The sequence below is a fragment of the Apiotrichum porosum genome (assembly GCF_003942205.1).
Source record: "Apiotrichum porosum strain DSM 27194 chromosome Unknown scaffold_8, whole genome shotgun sequence".
Taxonomy (NCBI): domain Eukaryota; kingdom Fungi; phylum Basidiomycota; class Tremellomycetes; order Trichosporonales; family Trichosporonaceae; genus Apiotrichum; species Apiotrichum porosum.
In genome coordinates, this window is record NW_021167115.1 from 1,115,316 (window position 1) to 1,132,025 (window position 16,710).

The 16,710-nt window shown below is 61.2% G+C and overlaps 8 protein-coding genes across 8 annotated transcripts; 5 read left to right on the forward strand and 3 right to left on the reverse strand.

Annotated features, from left to right (window-relative positions):
• Positions 1-764: 764 nt before the first annotated feature.
• Positions 765-2,291, reverse strand: EHS24_009172 (uncharacterized protein; the record flags this gene model as incomplete). Its single annotated transcript, XM_028624465.1, has 5 exons — positions 765-802; positions 962-1,705; positions 1,746-1,874; positions 1,910-1,964; positions 2,013-2,291. The coding sequence occupies 5 exons, from the start codon at positions 2,289-2,291 to the stop codon at positions 765-767; spliced, it is 1,245 nt and encodes a 414-aa protein (XP_028475537.1).
• A 591-nt stretch (positions 2,292-2,882) lies between these two features.
• Positions 2,883-4,124, forward strand: EHS24_009173 (uncharacterized protein; the record flags this gene model as incomplete). Its single annotated transcript, XM_028624466.1, has 4 exons — positions 2,883-3,298; positions 3,349-3,422; positions 3,482-3,609; positions 3,714-4,124. 4 exons carry the CDS (start codon positions 2,883-2,885, stop codon positions 4,122-4,124), a joined length of 1,029 nt encoding a protein of 342 aa, XP_028475538.1.
• A 287-nt stretch (positions 4,125-4,411) lies between these two features.
• On the forward strand, positions 4,412-6,840 carry EHS24_009174 (uncharacterized protein; the record flags this gene model as incomplete). Its single annotated transcript, XM_028624467.1, has 4 exons — positions 4,412-4,689; positions 4,786-5,239; positions 5,291-6,130; positions 6,172-6,840. 4 exons carry the CDS (start codon positions 4,412-4,414, stop codon positions 6,838-6,840), a joined length of 2,241 nt encoding a protein of 746 aa, XP_028475539.1.
• A 1,007-nt stretch (positions 6,841-7,847) lies between these two features.
• On the forward strand, positions 7,848-9,399 carry EHS24_009175 (uncharacterized protein; the record flags this gene model as incomplete). The annotated part of the gene is made up of 7 exons (XM_028624468.1): positions 7,848-7,912; positions 7,972-8,066; positions 8,243-8,334; positions 8,390-8,447; positions 8,497-8,503; positions 8,593-9,086; positions 9,152-9,399. The coding sequence occupies 7 exons, from the start codon at positions 7,848-7,850 to the stop codon at positions 9,397-9,399; spliced, it is 1,059 nt and encodes a 352-aa protein (XP_028475540.1).
• Positions 9,400-10,094: 695 nt separating this feature from the next.
• On the forward strand, positions 10,095-11,615 carry ECM4_2 (S-glutathionyl-(chloro)hydroquinone reductase; the record flags this gene model as incomplete). Its single annotated transcript, XM_028624469.1, has 6 exons — positions 10,095-10,188; positions 10,349-10,438; positions 10,635-10,758; positions 10,818-11,222; positions 11,317-11,471; positions 11,527-11,615. 6 exons carry the CDS (start codon positions 10,095-10,097, stop codon positions 11,613-11,615), a joined length of 957 nt encoding a protein of 318 aa, XP_028475541.1.
• A 221-nt stretch (positions 11,616-11,836) lies between these two features.
• Positions 11,837-14,168, reverse strand: EHS24_009177 (uncharacterized protein; the record flags this gene model as incomplete). The annotated part of the gene is made up of 3 exons (XM_028624470.1): positions 11,837-13,360; positions 13,427-13,570; positions 13,623-14,168. The coding sequence occupies 3 exons, from the start codon at positions 14,166-14,168 to the stop codon at positions 11,837-11,839; spliced, it is 2,214 nt and encodes a 737-aa protein (XP_028475542.1).
• A 749-nt stretch (positions 14,169-14,917) lies between these two features.
• EHS24_009178 (uncharacterized protein) lies at positions 14,918-15,631 on the forward strand (the record flags this gene model as incomplete). The annotated part of the gene is made up of 4 exons (XM_028624471.1): positions 14,918-15,245; positions 15,307-15,375; positions 15,443-15,503; positions 15,562-15,631. The coding sequence occupies 4 exons, from the start codon at positions 14,918-14,920 to the stop codon at positions 15,629-15,631; spliced, it is 528 nt and encodes a 175-aa protein (XP_028475543.1).
• A 167-nt stretch (positions 15,632-15,798) lies between these two features.
• EHS24_009179 (uncharacterized protein) lies at positions 15,799-16,592 on the reverse strand (the record flags this gene model as incomplete). The annotated part of the gene is made up of 3 exons (XM_028624472.1): positions 15,799-16,375; positions 16,431-16,490; positions 16,534-16,592. The coding sequence occupies 3 exons, from the start codon at positions 16,590-16,592 to the stop codon at positions 15,799-15,801; spliced, it is 696 nt and encodes a 231-aa protein (XP_028475544.1).
• Between the last annotated feature and the right edge of the window lie 118 nt (positions 16,593-16,710).

Genomic DNA, 16,710 nt, shown 5'->3' on the forward strand with positions numbered 1-16,710 from the left:
AGAAGGTGTGGATCGCTCCTGCGGAGAATGAAATGGCCTGACTGTAACATGCACTCGCGGTAAACCCGGCCCTTCAAACGGTACTGGTTGCCTGCGCCCTCCTCGGGGGGCACATTTGCGGCGGTGCCCAACTTGTTGCATCACTTTTCTGGGGTCTGTCAACAAACACAGCCCGAACAGATGTGGGTCGGCCAGATGCAACAGTGGTGGTACGATAATAACCGATAACCGAGCGAAAGAGGGACAACCACACGGCGTAATCGGATATCCGAGGCAGGCGCAAACCCCTTTCTGCTTCCAGATGTGTGCCGAATGGAAGACGGGGTACACCCCATTCTGCATGACGTGTTAGATACCGGTCTCGGCCGAAGCCTCGCTAAGTTATAGATAGCCCAAACGTCGGGTTTCCCATCGGTGAATGGTGGACCGACGGTGCCCAAGGTTCGGCGGTATTGTTCAGTGTGTGGTATTTGGCTCAGAGTCGCTTGACACCGTAGCGAGTGGCCTCTGTTTCCCAAGCGTGAGGTTTGTTGTCCATGCGCAGCGATCTTCGCGGAATGAGTACTGATCGGGCCTTGACCTGGGTATTTGCCAGTGCAGGCATGGACAGCGTAAGATTGAGCAGGGTAGGGTTGAACAAAGGAAAGGGGTGTTTATCATGAGAACCGTCGTGTAAGCAAGCAAGCTAAGTCAGACACATGCTGTAAGCCATAACCATCACGGCCGGTTGTACCATAGCTACACTCGTACAAGACTCAAAACGCCTACTCCTCTTTGCGCGCGGAGAACATGGCGTCCAGCTCTGTAGACATGTCAGCTCAGATTCAGCAGACGAAAATAACTAGCTCACCTGCGTCCAAATCCTCCCTGTTACCCCTCGGCCTCCTTTCACTGCGCTCCCCACGACGCCCTCCACCGCCACCCCTTTCCCTCCTCTCTCGGGGCTGGTACTCATCCTCACGCCCGTCGCGGCGCGCAGCAAAGCTTTCCAGGTCCGCATCCAGGTCGGACACATTCGACCTCCTCTGCCTCTCAGGCCTGGCATATGGGGCGGCCCTCTCGCGTCCAATGCGGCGCGCAAACTCCCGTCCCTCGCCGGCCGTAGCCACGCGGTCCTTGAGCTCCACGGGTCCCTCGCGTCCATAACCCCTTCGTTGAGGAGCGCGCTCTTTGCCAGCCGTACGACCGTGGCGAGCGTACCATTCCGACTGGTTGGCATCGCGCCTCTGCTTGGCGTCCGACTCGAGCGCATATCGGATGGTGACGCGCGCGTACGGGTCGACACCCTCAGCAAACTCCTGCTCGCGCTTGGCAGGAGCGAGGGGGGCCAGGTCAAAGGCGCCGTGGGCCGATCCAGACGGTTCACGCGCGGAGAAGGCACCACGTCCACGACGGCGCACGGGCTCTTCAGCAGGGGGAGCGTCGACGTCGGCGTCGGTGGTGGTGGTGGTGGCTGTGGGCTCGGCGCCGTCGGCGCCCTCGTCGGCCATCGTCTCGTCGCCTGCACGTGGCTTTACAGGCTCCGGCTTGGGCTCGGCGCGAGGAAGAAGCATGTGTGGGAATCCGTGGGCTGCACGCTCCATGAGCGGGTCGTCGCCCTCTGTTGGGTCGAAGCCGGCCTTTGCGAGCATCGAGAGGCCGAGAAGGGCCGCAGAGGGAGTGTCGAAGAGGAGGACAAGAGTCGTGTCGTTCAACCACTCCATGCCTGAACAGTCAGCTACACGTTCGTGCAAAAAGCTGCCCACCCATAGCAGTAGCACCGAGCTCAGAGCACCAAGTGAACACCTTGGCAGTCGAAAGGTGCTTGATGAGGGAGCTGGACACGAAGAGCGCGTTGGGGCGGATAGGAGAGGTCGACTGTTCCGAGATAGCCGCTGGTCGTCAGCTAGATCACAAGTACGCAACTTACCCAGCCAAGTCGTTGGGTCCTGCTTGTCAAGCTCCTCGGCGAGACGAGCAAGTTGCTGCCATCAGCACCTTCTTCTGCCGCTCCAACAGCAAAACAAACTCACGGGATCACGCTTGATCCTCTTGTCTCCATCGTGAAACAAAACACCGGTACTCTCCTCTGAGAGGTAGACCTTTCCACGTCCCATGCGACCGAGAAGACCTTGGACGTGCTCGGGGACGGGGCCGCTCTCGGCACGATCACCGCTGCCGCTGCCGCGACGAGGGGCCGGGAAGTCATCCAGCGCGCGGTCGAGCATGGGGTGGTCAATGTCCATGTCTCCAGCCGCCGCTGGTTCGGGAGCTGGGACGGAGTCGTCGTAAGGGAGGCCGCCAAACTCCATGGTTTTGTTTTGGTTTGTCTGTTGGTGTGTGTGTGCTGGACGTACTGGAGAGGGATGGACGAGTGATGCAAGTGTAACACACCAAACAAACTGAGCCTGACAATGTGGCCCAAGGTAATCTCCATTCTGCCACGTGGGGGGGATACTGGTGTCATCCTCACATGTGTCCCCGATGCTGTGCCCCGCTGTGCCGGCTCATTGCACCGTCTCTCAATCGTCTGACCACAGGTCGCGATCGGATCCCAATATCTCTGTCTCTGACACACATCGTTACTTTATCTGTCTCGTCCACTCTCTCGCTCCTTCTACATCTTATAGTTCAACATCGACCCCTTCCAACGCCCCTCACGCATAGCGTCTTCCCCACGTACAGCCCAGTACACACACCTCCCCACCTCCACCCCCGCTCCACCCGAAACGCTCCCGCCCCTTCAACAACGCCCACTTGCGGCCCGACACCAACTGCTGTCAGTACCACCGTGGGGAACAGACCCCCCCCCCCCCCGAGCACAAGGTCGTCGTCGTGTCCTGACCCGTCCAACAGCCAGCTTCCCATCACACCTTCTTCCTCAAACAACACCACTAATCACCATGGGTTTCTTCAAGCGCAAGGACACTGGCCCCCTCATCCCCCCTATCCCACCTACCGCCGGCCAGCAGGCCCGTGCCGCCGACCCGTACGCGGCTCGTAGCACCGGCGGTGCCGCTCGTGACCCGTACTCATCTGGCGGTGGTGGTGACCCCTACGGCGCGGCGGCTGGTGGCAACCGTGACCCGTACGGCGGCGCTGGCGCCAATGCCAACCCTTACGGCAGTGCCGGCGAGCAGCAGAACAACGCTGCCCGCAACGAGCTGTTTGGTGGCTTTGCGGCTCCTGCCCCCGCTGTGGAGCGCAAGTGGGGCTACGACGGCCGCGAGCAGGAGGAGGACTTTGACGAGGACGAGGAGGTCGAGGGTATCAAGCAGAGCATGCGCCAGACCAAGCAGGACTCGCTGGCGAGCACGAGGTGGGTTGTTCGTGTTGAAACTGTGCACGGCGCTGACACACCGACGATAGGAACGCCCTCCGTCTCGCTCGTGAGGCTGAGGACAATGCCCGCGGTACCGTGGCCAGGCTCGGCGAGCAGTCTCGTGAGCATTCATTCATTCCGGCCGGAGGAAGACCCAAGGTGACTGACATCGTTTTCCAGAAATGCTGGCAAACTCGGAGCGCCACCTTGACATTGCAAAGGCAAACTCGCAGCGTGCCGAGGACAAGGCCGCCGAGCTCAAGACGCTCAACCGCAGCATCCTGCGACCCGCCATCACGTGGAACAAGGTGAGTGGAGTCTAGGGGGCGAATGGTTACATGGCCCGTGCTGGCTGCGGGGGGTGGGAGGTCCTCGCGCCGCTGTACAACACCGTTGCTGACGTTGTGTGCAGGATGCCAAGCGCGCGGCGCAGGAGCAGAAGATCATGGACCGCCACAACATGGAGCGCGAGGACCGTCAAAAGGCCATGCAGGACGTGGCCGAGACGAACCGTCGTCTGAACGCCGCGGCCGGTGGCAGGACATACGGCCAGGACCCCGTTGCCGGTAAGATGAAGGCGCGCGCCGAGGGCCGCAAGCGCTTCCAGTTTGACGCCACTGCCTCGGACGACGAGCTCGAGAACGAGCTCGACGAGAACCTGGACGAGACGCTGGACATTTCCAGGCGTCTCAAGATGCTGGCAACGTCCATGGGCGAGGAGGTCGGCAAGCAGAACACGCGTATCGGTGTCATTACCGACAAGACGGACAACCTCGAGGTCAAGGTTCAGCTCAACACCGACCGTCTGCGCAACATCCACTAGACGTTTCCCTTTTAGTCGTTTGTTTACCATGCACAACCGCCACCGCCTACCATACATATGACTGCTTGTAAAACTGGGTGAAACATGCATGACAGCAGAGTGCACCGCTTCTGAAAGCTAGAAAATGGGTGTGGGGTATTTCTGGGGTCGGCGGCGACGACGACTGCCGCGTCTGCCTCTAAGGGGTATCTGGTTGCGCGGTTTACGTAGGTAGCGAGACTTGGCGCAGTAGGTCTCGCGGGGAACACGTTCTTGTCATCGTCCACTTCGCTTTGCCACCACAAACAATGGCCGACCCACCACTGCACGCATCTACCTCGTCGACGTTACCACCACCACCACCACCGCCACCGCCTGCGTCGGGCTCTGGCGTGTCACCCGACGATGCTCCCTCACCCACACCGCCAGGGCCCGCCGGCGCGCCGCCGACCTACGCGCCGACCCAGCCGCAGATCCTCGTCGTGCCCCTCCCAGACGCTCCGAGTTTCTTCTGGGGCCGCACTCTGCAAGGCGAGGTGTATGTCAAGGGGCTGGGAGAAGCCCGTACGCGTTCAGTAGAGAGCTTGTGAGTTGTTGACAGAACTACCACTGCCGGGGTGACGCAGGTAGCTCCGGATGGGTTCGGTCCTACACCGACGACGCCGTGTGCTGACTGAGCTAGGACCGTCGCCGCGCGCCTGATTGATCGTCTACCAGGCCGTCCCGACGCCGACGTGTTCGCGCCTCCCCTCCCTCCGCAAACACTATACCCCCCACCCGTGTCGCCACCCGTTGAAGGCTCATCATCAACCACGGACCGCCCGTTCCCGACTTCGCACAGGTTCGCCGTGCCGCTCCCACCCGCGCTGCCAGACGGCGGTCCGCTCCCGGCCAGCCTGGATCTGGGAAGTGCAGGTGAAGTGGTATGGGCAGTGGAGGTCCGCCTGCGTCTGCTCTCTGGCGAGGTGGTGACGGAGATTGTCCGCATCGAGGGTGCACCGCCTGACCTGGCGCTCGGAGCCGGAGAAGAGGCCGTGCCCGCCGAAGCGTCACTGGAACGCGACGGAGTGTGCACCCGACTCTTGCTGGCATGTAAGCGGCCGCGGGTGGGTGACGCGCTGCACATTGGTGTCGAGGTGCGCCCGACCCCGCGCGCGCGCACCGGGCTCGCCGGACTGGTCGCCCAGCCCGACCCCGCCGAGACGCTGCGTCCGCTCCGTCGCATGCGCGTCGAGCTCATCCGCCTGGTCGACACACCCTTGCCACCCGGTCCAAGCGCTGCGGCAGCGCACACCCATACCCACACCACGGTCATGCACGCCAGTGGCAAGAGCCTGCGATATCCCGGACGCGGCCAGCCACCGTTGCGGCTCTTGTTCACGCTGCCCACTGCCCTGCTGCACCCGGGGCTGCGCGCCAGTGGGGGCGAGATTTCTGCACGGACACAGTACCACAACGTCCACTTTGTGGTCCGCGCCACGCTCGGTTTCGGGTTATCGACCGAGTCTGGCGTCGGCCCCATCCCCGGCGGCAGTTCTTCCCCCGAGGGCGACTGGAGCGTCGAGCAAGGCATCACGATTCGCCCAAACGTCTGGCACGAGCCCAGGACGGTCGTTATTGAGCGCGGACTGGTGCCAGCTCTCGGTACCGCGGAACCCGATGGCCTCGATGACGAGGACGCACGTGAGGCATACCGCCGTAAGGGGCGTGACGTTGTCGGTGCGGCCGGCACGACGCGCGCCGCTGAAGGCGGCGGGCCTGACGAGCCGCCTCCCTTTGACGACGCGCCCGGACCTAGCGGTACGACCTCGGCGTCGGCGGCTGGAGCCGGTGGTAGCGGCGACTCGGCACTGCCGAGCTTTAACGAGAGCGAGGCGCAGATGCGCTCTGGCGCCGCGCCACTGCTCAACCACGTTGTGCCCAGCGAAAACCTCGTCCCCGTCTCGTTTGACGCGCCAGAGGACCCCGTGCCCGATCTCCCTGTCCGTCGTGGGTCTCTGACCGGCGAGCTTTCGACTTGGGTCGAGGTGAGTTGTCTTACGGGTGCGCCTTCAACTGACATTTCCAGTATGACGGCTACGAAACATTCTCCATTGCGCCTCCGCCTGCTGCTGCCTCGTTTGGCGTCGGTGGATCCATGGACCTCCCTCCCGAGGGCGAGGAGGGTGTGGTGAACATGGGCGACATGGTCGCGCGTCTCGGCTTCGCCCCAAGCGACACCCTCCCGGACCCCGCCGAGCTCATGGAGCAGCTGGGTCTGGGACAGGGCACGCGTATTGTCGACTTGCAAGACGACCTTCCCCCCGGCATCGACGAGCCGTCCCTCCCTGCTCTCCCAGGATTCGGCACGCACGCTGCCACCAGCCACGCCGCACACGCCTTCGAGTCCCCGCCACCAAACGTCTTCTCCCCCTCCTTCGGCGACCCGATCGCCATGGGTGTTGCGCCCATGGAACAGCCCGCCGAGGACGAGCACGACCACCCCCCGTCCTTTGACGCCAGCGAGGCCGCCGAAGCTGTCGGTGGCGTGGCCCGTTCGCGCGTGGGATCCATCATGGGCGCCCTCCCCGGTATACCTGCTGGCATGATCCCGGGCCAGCACCAGCACCAGCAGGTCCAGTATCAGCACCAGCACCAGCACACACATACCCACACCCTCCCCCGCGCCGAGACCCGGCAGCACGAGGCCCCGCCGGGTTACTTTGGCGCCACAGGCGGTCCGCCAGCGTACAGCTGAGCTAGGCGTGGTGCGCCGTCCGTCGCCTGGTATATAGAGTAGAGAATCTGGTTGATTTCCAGCGAGACGAGAGACTCCCATTGTGTATAGCCCATATAAGCTTGCGTGCGAGTAATGTAGGTGTTCTGTTCTGTACGCCATGGTCGCTTTCAGGGGCTTTACTGTTGGGGACGACTGCGTCGTCGAAGGGTGTGGTCGTGTTCCTGCTCGTGCGGTCCTATTGGCATGTCTGGTGTCCCCTGTCGCGTTCGGCTGGCCAACCCCATCAACATCACTCCCTTTGGACCCCGGCACCATCTGGTAACGAGGTCACGACTGATATCCCGCGCCTTTCACGGACATGAATTGATCTATGCTTATCGTGAACGAATCTGCGCTCGTTTATTGATCATTGACGTACTTTCATGTGCCTGATAGAACGCAACTAGAAGCGCCAGTTCCTTTCTTCCCCACCCATCCCCCCCGGTCCAAAACCCGTTGCAGGTCCGTTTCGACCTCTCGAGTCAACAGCTGCTGTGGTGATTTGCTCGCATCTTTTGGGCGACTGGCCTCCCTCCCGGATGGTGCTCGCCTGTACTTCCGGGACACCCAATGAACGCGTTCCTCTGTCCTGTCGGACCGAGTTGTATCCTTACGGACCTGCCGTTGTGCCGACGAACACACGCGGGTGCGCGCGTGCTCCCCCAAGCTCTCCTGGGTCTCCTCCCCCCCTCCCCCTCCTCCTCCTAAGCGCCTTCGCAATCGCGCTGCAGCGCTGGCGCGTAGGGTCTCGCAGCTCGCAGCCTGGTGGCGCCTGACTGTGTTGTGGAAGAATACAAACGCGCGAGTATTAGGCGGCACATGTCGGCCAGCTCCGCCGAACCCACCATGTGTGATCTGAAATTTCCCGGTCGCTAGGGGCCAGTGTGCGGGGGGGGGGGGGGGGGGGGGGGCAGATACTGTTAACTAGAACTCTGACCTTGTTCCTTTCTCTCCATCACCTTTCACTCAACCCACTACTCGTCACCATGGCCGACCTCGCTGCTCTCGCTGACAAGGCTGCGGCCCAGGACTTCACCTCCCTCCCCGTCATGTAAGGCTCGCTCAGGCATGTGCGCGACACAACCGTTGGATGCTGACGGGGTGTGCCAGCGACATGACGGACGCGACCAGCCCCGACCTCGAGAAGCGCCAGGCGCTCGCCTCGCAGGTCCGCGACGCGTGTCTCAACGTGGGCTTCTTCTACGGTAAGCACCTTTTGCTCGCTGCTGGTGTCGGTGGGCTATCTGAGTGGGAGGTCAATCGGTAACTACCTCGTGCTCGCCCCCGGGGCCCGATCTCCGACCTCGTCGGATCTCACCCACCGCACCTATCCAGCACCGAGCCCATCGGAGGTGCGACAATGTGCTGATGGTGTGCTCAGTGAAGAACTCGGGCGTCGACGAGGCTGTCGTGGACCAGACGTTTGAGATTAGCAAGGCCTTCTTCAAGACCTCGGCGGAGGTCAAGAAGTCTGTGAGTTGAGGAGGTCGTGCCCCTCACCTGCAGTTTGGTATTGACCCTCGCTCAGATCGACATCTCCAAGTCGGACAACTTCCGCGGTTACATGGGCCTCTTGACTGAGAACAGTGAGTGGCAGTTGTTGGTCCTTGTGAGAGCTGTGCTGACACGTCGCAGATGACCCGTGAGTGTGGTGACCATGACCGACATACAGTCCCTGTCATCAATGGACCAGCTGTGGGATTGTCATCGTACATAGCTGACCATTTCCAGTAAGAACAAGGGCGACTACCACGAGGCGTTCAACCTGGGCCTCGACCCCTCGCTCATGCCCGAGGCCATGAACACTGACAGCGGCAAGCTGCGTCACTCGGACAACCAGTGGCCCACTTCCGAGCTCTACCCGGCTGCCGACGAGTTCAAGGCCACCTCGCTCAAGTACTACACCGAGATCCTCAACCTCGGCAAGCGCCTGTTCCCGCTCTTTGCTCTGGCGCTCAACCTCCCCGAGGACTTCTTCGACGACAAGACCCGCCTGCCTGCCGCCATCATGAGGCTGCTCTTCTACCCCGGTCTCGGTGACAGGCAGGTCGACGAACTCATGCCCGGTATTGGCGACCACACCGACTTTGAGTGCTTCACCGTCCTGCGCCAGGACGACGTCGGTGGCCTCCAGGTCCGCAACCACGCCGGCGACTGGGTCAACGCCACCTACGTGCCCAACGCCTTTGTCATCAACATTGGCGACCAGTTTGCCCGCTGGTCCAGTGAGTTGAAATCAAATCGCCATGGGCGCTGAAAACAAACTGACGTCTTTCTTTCCCTTCTCCAGACGACATCTTCGTGTCCACTCGCCACCGCGTCCTGCCCACCCTCAAGCGCGACCGCTACTCGATCCCCTTCTTCTTCGGGTGCGACCACGACGTCGTCATGGACCCCATCCCTACGTGTGTCTCCGAGGACAGGCCCAACCGCTACGAGATCATGACTGCGGGCGACTATGTCCACATGCGCCTCAGCGACATTTACTCGCAGAGCGCCAAGCCCGAGGAGGCTGCTGCGGTCGAGGTCAAGGCATAGAGAATGAGTGTAGTACGAGTCAGAGGCCAGTTGGGCGGGTTGAACCGGGTCGGCAGTCTCTTAATGTATTTTATGGAGCAGCAGAAAGGTGGCATAGTACTCAGTACAGACACGTCCGATAGACCAGCCTAGTCCAGCTGGCCTGCGACAGAGACCAAGACCATGGCATTGCGCGAATGGGCTCGTTCCAGACACTTGCCGTTCCTCGACAGCTGGTATAGCTGTTTACCACTTGTGGGCCGTCGCGGGAGTGCACGCCGATGCAGATGATGATGTCATTGCTCATGTTGTCCCGCGCCGCCATTGCTTCCTGTGGGCTCTCCTCTTTTGGCCCAAGGCCTCGCCTTTGAGCGGCTGCGCAAAGGCGTACCCAGGCCCCCATGGCGTCCCAAGTGCCGCCCACAGAAATCGACTGTCGGCCTGGACCGACGGAGAGACGCTGATCATGGAACCAAGAGAATCCGAATGGGAGACATTTGATGGTGCGCCGCAACAACACCCGCAGGTACGATCCACTCCATCACTCATCTCACTCATCTGCAGGTTTGGCTGGATTGACTCAATTGACAACCTGCACTACCACCACCACTACCACCACCACCATAACAACATTGCACCACACGGTGCAGTCGTGACCGACCTCGTTGACCTCGATCTCATCTCCTTTTCTCAGCGATCCCGTGACCGTGACCACCATGGCCGTGCGCAACGATGACGGGTCGTTCAAGATGCGAGAATCAAAGTTTCGCAACTACATCGCTGTCGGCGGCCGGTTCCCGCCAGAGAAGGGTGAGTGGGAGGCGGGGTGCAGCTCCCAGCTCCTGCCCGCTCGCCAGTACGGGTCACCCTCTCGGGTGTGTCCAGCTGGTGAACGCCGCAAGGCTCCTGCCTGCGGATCTGGGGATCTGGGGGTCTGGGAACGGCTGACCGAGCTGACACGATATGACAGGCCGGTACCATCTGTACGTGTCGTACGCATGTCCATGGGCGCACCGCGCCCTCATCGTGTGGGCGCTCAAAGGGCTCGAAGACATTATCGGTAGGTACAGACAGCAGCCGAGCGTGGCCTTGTCTCTGTGTCCCTTGGGGTGGGGTGGGGTGTGGGAGCGCGCCGCCAAACGCAACTCATATGCAAGTGACGTCGCTTGGGGTCACGTCATGGTGGCGATGGGGGGTTGCTGAGGCCTGATTCTACCGCGCCGGCCCAGTGCGCCAGTGCTGACGGTACACTCTAGATGTATCGATTGCCAACCCACAACTGCTAGACGGCTGGCGCTTTGTCCCCTCGGATCGAAAAGTGCCCAACGACGAACGCGACGTGTGGGACTTTCCCGGCGCGACAGTGGACAAGGTGTATGGGTGAGCTGGAAGCGGTTGGATCCATGAACGAACGCCTTTCTGACCATGCCCTTTTTCAGCACGACGCAGCTGTCTGACCTATATCACAAGGCGGACCCGACGTATGACGGGCGGTACACGGTCCCCGTGCTGTGGGACACGCGCGAGGCCACAATCGTCAACAACGAGTCGTCCGAGGTCGTCCGCTCCCTCGCCTCGGGGTTTGACTCGATCCTCCCGGCCTCCCTCCCAGCATCGGCGATCGACCTGTATCCGGAACACCTGCGTGCCGAGATTGACGCGACAAACGCGTGGGTGCACCGCGACATCAACGTGGGCGTGTACAAGGTCGGGTTTGCGACGACGCAGCAGGCGTACGACGTGGCGATCCGGGACCATGTGGCGGGCATGGCGCGCGTGGAGGCGCTGTTGAGCGATGGGCGGGAATGGCTCGTAGGCGGGGCCATGACCGAGGCGGATGTGCGGTGAGTCTTGTCGCCTGGCAGCTGTGGCATGCGCAGGGATAGCTGCTGTAAGGTGGCCGCTGGCTTCACCTCACACTGACACCCTTCCTCACAGGCTGTTTACGAGTATCATCCGGTACGACCCCGTCTACGTCGTGGCCTTCAAGACAAACTACGGCTTGGTACGGCACGACTACCCGTACCTCCATCACTGGCTGAAGAAGATGTACTGGACCGTGCCAGCCTGCAAGGATACGACACACTGGGACCGTAAGTGTTGCAGCTGACGGGCAAGGGCCGCTTTTTCAGCTGACAATTTGTCCAGATCTCAAAGCAGGGTATCACTGGGTATCAGGCAAGATCCCCATAGGGCCAAACAACAACATTGAGGCGTTGACAGATGACGAAGGATAGACACCCGACTGGACAGACACCAAAGGGTTTGGGAGGGGGTGTCTCTGCCACTTGCATGTTGTAAAAAAAGGAGTATCAGTTGTAAAAACACACACACGCACGCCCTCATTGCGACTGATCAGCCCCAGTCCCAGTCCCACGCTTTGCCCAGAGTACCCGAGTACCAGAGTTACAGTTTGCTGCTGCTGTCCAATGCGATGCAATTTGTGCTATGGCTATGTCTACTCGGAAATAATGTCCTCACGCTTGGGCTTGAGCTCCTTGATATCCTTGCTGTGGCGGATATCGTGTCCCTTGTCAATGAGGGTGGCGGCGTCGTCGTCGAGGATGATGCCGAGGCCGTCGTCGACCGCGAGGTCGAGCACGTGGTCGAGCTCGACGAAGCCGTCCTGGTCAACGTCGAGCTTCTTGCCCAGCGTCTCAATGACGTCGGCGTCGGGCGCGTGCTTGATCACGCCCAATGCGGCCTTGAGGTCCTTGAGCGAAATCTGGCCCTTGGCGTTGGTCTCGATGAGGTTCAACGACGATCCGACGCGCTCGTTGTACTTTTCGAGTTGGGCGTCAATCTTCTTGATCATGGAGCGCACGCGCTTGGACAGGGCAATGGTCTTGGAGTCGGTCTCCTCGGGGCGTTCCTTGGACTCGGCCTCGGAGAGCAGGTTGTCGGCGAACAGGGCCTGGAGCTCGTCGCGCTCCTTGACAATCGACGACTTGGCAGTAAGAATAGACAGGGCCTCGGCGAGCTCCATGAGCTGCTCCTTGGTCATCTTGGCGTCGTCCTCAATCTTGGCAGCCTCCTCGACGATGGCAGCCTCCTGGGCAGCCTCGGAAGAAGCAGCAGGAGTCTCGGGGGTAGCGGTCTGGGCGGCGGTGGCGGACTCGACAGTTGTAGCAGGGGCAGCGGCAGAGATGGGCTCGGCAGAAGCAGACTCGGGGGCGGCAGCAGCCTCGGCAGCAGCCTTGGCCTCGGCGGCCGCCTCCTCCTTCTCGCGCTTGGCAGCCTCGTCAGCCTCCTTCTTCTCCTTACGGGCCTGGAGCTCCTCCTTCTCCTGGTCGGCCTCGTCCTCGATGAGCTCTTGCTGCTCGCGGAGAACCTCAAGCTTCTGCTTGTAGGTGGCGTTCTCGGCGGAGACGTCGAGCTCAGCCTCGTTGATGAGGCTCTCGGGGAGCGACGAGAGAGTGGTCACGAGCGAGTTCATAATGTCGTCGCTCTTGTTCTCAAAGTTGAAGGCGCGCGACAGGATGAGAAGAACACCAGAGATACCGTTCGAGTAGTGCAGGTCGATCCACTGCTCGAGCTCCTCGCGGAGACGGGCAGGTGAAGTGCCCGAGATACGGATACCACGCGACTGGCAGGCCTGGCGGAGCTCAACGGTCGACAGCGAGTCGACACCCTCGGCGTGAATCATCATGTCGTCGACACGAATTTTCTCGAGACGGTTGCGGATCTGATGCTTGAGGAAGTTGTCGGTGCCGAAACCGTTAATGTTCATGTAGCGGCACATGGACACGACCTGGGGACGGGTAAGGTTGTCGAGGGTGATGTCGTTGTTGAACTGCTTGGCGACACGGATAACATCGGCGGTCGAGGGAGCCTCACCAGTCGAGCGAACCTTGCGGAAGAACTCCTTAAACTCGGTGGAGCGCACGACGTTGTCGGCCTTGAGGCCAGACTCGCGGACAGTCTCCTGGAGGAACTTGGCCATTTCAATACGCACACGGAGAAGCTTGCGCTCCTTCTCATCCTGTAGACGGTGGTCAATAATCTAGGGGCCGGGGGCGTGCCTTGTCATTTTGCTCTCTCTACTCACCTTGGCGAGCTGACCCTCGAAAGTGGACGGAAGCATGTTGGGGAAGAGCTTGAGCGCGACGGGGAGAAGAATCTCCATAAAGGGGACAATAACAAAGACGGAGAACGGCAGGAGACGGAGGAGGTCACTGGTGGTACGGCGAAGCTGTTGACGTGGTTAGTAACGGTGCTCATGAAAACAAGCTTCGAAAACTCACCTGACGACGCTCACGGCGGGTGAGCGAGCCGCCCTGGAGAACCTTGTACTGGAGCTTGGACGAGATCTTGATCTCCTGGCCAAGCAGCTTGGTACCGGCCCAGTAGTGAGCGGCCTCGTGCTTGATCACGGCCCAAGCACGCTTGTGCCATGGTCCACTGGGCTTCTTCTCCTTGACGACTTCCTTGGGCTCGGTGGACGCAGGAGCGACTTCGGTAGCCTTCTCCGAGGCGACAGCGGGGGCAGAGGGAGCGGGGGATCCGGGAGGAGGGACGGGGACAGCACCGGTCTTCTCACTCAATGGAGCAGAGGACGACAGAGGAGGAGGGGGAGTGGCGGAAGTAGTAGAAGTGGTGCGGGTTTCGGTGGCATAGAAGCGCAGGTGAGCGCGTGGGGCGGGAACATGGCGGAGGCCAACGGCAAGAGCCGCGGGGGCACCGAGGGTAGCGAGCGCAATGAAGGGGGTGGTGGGTGCGCTGCCGAACGCGCGGCGAGCGGCGCCACGGGCGAGAGGAGCGCCGAGCACGCTAGCCCTTGAAGAAAGCATGGAGCGAGAAGGCCACTGGGGGCGAAGAGGGAGGGGATGGCCTGTGGCCGAGGGGCTGCGAGGGAGCGGGCAGCGATGGACGCGGCAGGCGGATGGTTGGGTTTTTGTGTCTTTTTTTGGTGATGTGGGTAAAGAGTGTTGGGGGAATGAAAGTTGGAAGAATCAATCGCCATGAATCGGGGACGTCACTGTTCACTTGCGCACGCTTGGTGGCGCGTGTCGCCCGGCGTGTGCGGGTGTGCTGGGCCGTTGTGCGGGTGTGCATGGAGAGAGCTGGTGGGGGAGAGGGGGGGGGCCGTGGTGGTGGTGGACGGCGGTAGGCTCGCCGTTAGGCTTGCCAGTCGGCGCTCCGGCGTCTCTTGTTGGCGAGCATTTGGCCGACGCCGAAGGGCCGCGTGGATGCGCTTCGGCGGCGTACACAGCAGTGAGGCCGGCGGGCCGCAGTGGTGTGGCTTATGCATCATGGTGGAGAGGCGACCGCGCAATGCGGACGGCAGCACGGTAGCAGTGACTCATGGTGTGCGTGTGAAGACGAGAGAAGGCAGATGAAAACGACCATCCATGTGCGGTCTCGTCCGAACATAGGGGGCCATATAATCGTGTCATGTCGTGTGGGTGGGGGGGGCGGTGACGAGGGTGGGTGGAGGCTGGCCAACAACGGTGGTCCCATTACCCGGGTGATCCAACATCCATGTGCATCCATCTTCTCATTGTCTAACAAACACATCTAGAGCACACCACCACCCACCATGACCATCTCCAGCGCCCTCGCCAACCCGCTCAACACGGCCCTCGTCATCCCAATCCTCTACCTCCTGTATCGCGTCCTCTTCCCTTCTTTCCCGGAGAAGACCAAGCCAGCAACGTCCTACGAGGAGGGCCTGTACAACTGGGCTCCCCCTGCACACCCCAAGACCCGCGTGTACAAAAAGTACACCGTCCACGAGCTCGAGCCCTTCCACGGCAGGACCGAGGGCAGCACCATCTTGCTTGCTATTGCGCGTATCGGAGGCGACGGCAACATCGAGGAGCGGACCGTCTTTGACGTGACGAACGGCCGCAACTTTTACGGACCAGGTGCGTGTTCTTGGCTCGCAAGCAGCTTGAGTCTGAGCCGGATAAACTGACAATCACACAGAGGGCATGTACGGCAACTTTGCAGGCCGCGACGCGTCGCGCGGTATGGCCAAGCAGAGCTTTGACGAGGGTACGTGTGGAATCCAGACACCACTGGCTGGTGGTTCTCCCAAACCGTGTACTGACGCCGCTCCCAGAGATGCTCACTGCCCTCGACCAGCCGCTCGACACGCTCAAGGACCTGACAAAGGCGGAGATGTACGTCGTGAAAGAGGACAGCAACGAACAAGGAAGACGTGCTGACACCGATCCCCAGCGAGAACATGCACGGCTGGCACCAGCATTTCTCGGCCAAGTACCCGATCGTTGGCGGACTGGTGGAGTAGAGCTGGAGTTAGCGGAGACACGCGAGTACTGTACTGTAGGGGTAGCCGTAATGGACGTAAGAAGCCACCAAGGAGACCAGGTTCACATCACTTATACTTGATTCACTAACCACCGAACACTGATCTTCAGCCTAACGAGCCACCACCTCCTCACTCCATCTTCCAGCCTAAGGGTGCTGGCCCGCAGCCACACGCCTGCGAACGCTCGCCGGCCCCCGGCGCGTCCAGCTGTTACTAACACTGCGGGCAGCGTGGGTCTTGACAGTCCCGACCTTGAACCAGCAGTTGGGCTGCAGGATCTTCCACAGTCCCGTGGCCGTACACTGCCCGTTGGTCGGCTTGGGGTCGCACACGCCAAACTGGAGCTGGAGGGCGGGCGCGAGGTCGCCCAGGCCACAGCCCAGGAGACACAGTCCCACCTCAAACTCGAACGGCAGGCCGCAGATACACTTGTTGTCCAGCGGGCCTTGGCACTTGGCCTTGGTGAGGGTCTTGATCACGCAGGTCTGCGCGCAGGGCGAGAGCTTGGAGAGGTCGGGAAGACCGAGGTTGGGGCACATTTCCTTTTGGAGGTTGAGCGCCGGGACGGCGTCGATGACCGGGCAACTGGTGGCGAGGCAGGCCGAGGCGAGGTTGGTGAATTTGGCGGTACAGATGCAGTTGGTGTCGAAGGGTGACGAACAACCGGCACTGGAGATTGTGTTGAGGACGCAGACGAGGGCACAGGATGAGAGCTTGGAGAGGCTGCAGTCGGGGTTAGGTGGGGTCCTGTACTGACATAATGGTAGGGGTCATTTACTCGGGCAGGGCCTGGCGGTCCACCAGGGTGAGGTCGCGAACCCCATCAGTGGCAGGCTGCCTGGTGGTGGTTCAGTACCGGCACGGCGTAGGAGGGAGCTTACTGGGCAGTAACCGTCGTGGCAGCCACGATCGCGGCGATGGCAAGGGACAAGAGCTTCATTTCGAAGTTGAGATAGGGGGTTGTGGTCAGCTGGGCATGGTCGCTACCACACGACAACTTTATAGTTGACCCAGCGATACAACACACCACCACCTCGCCGGCATCCCAAAAGTGAACA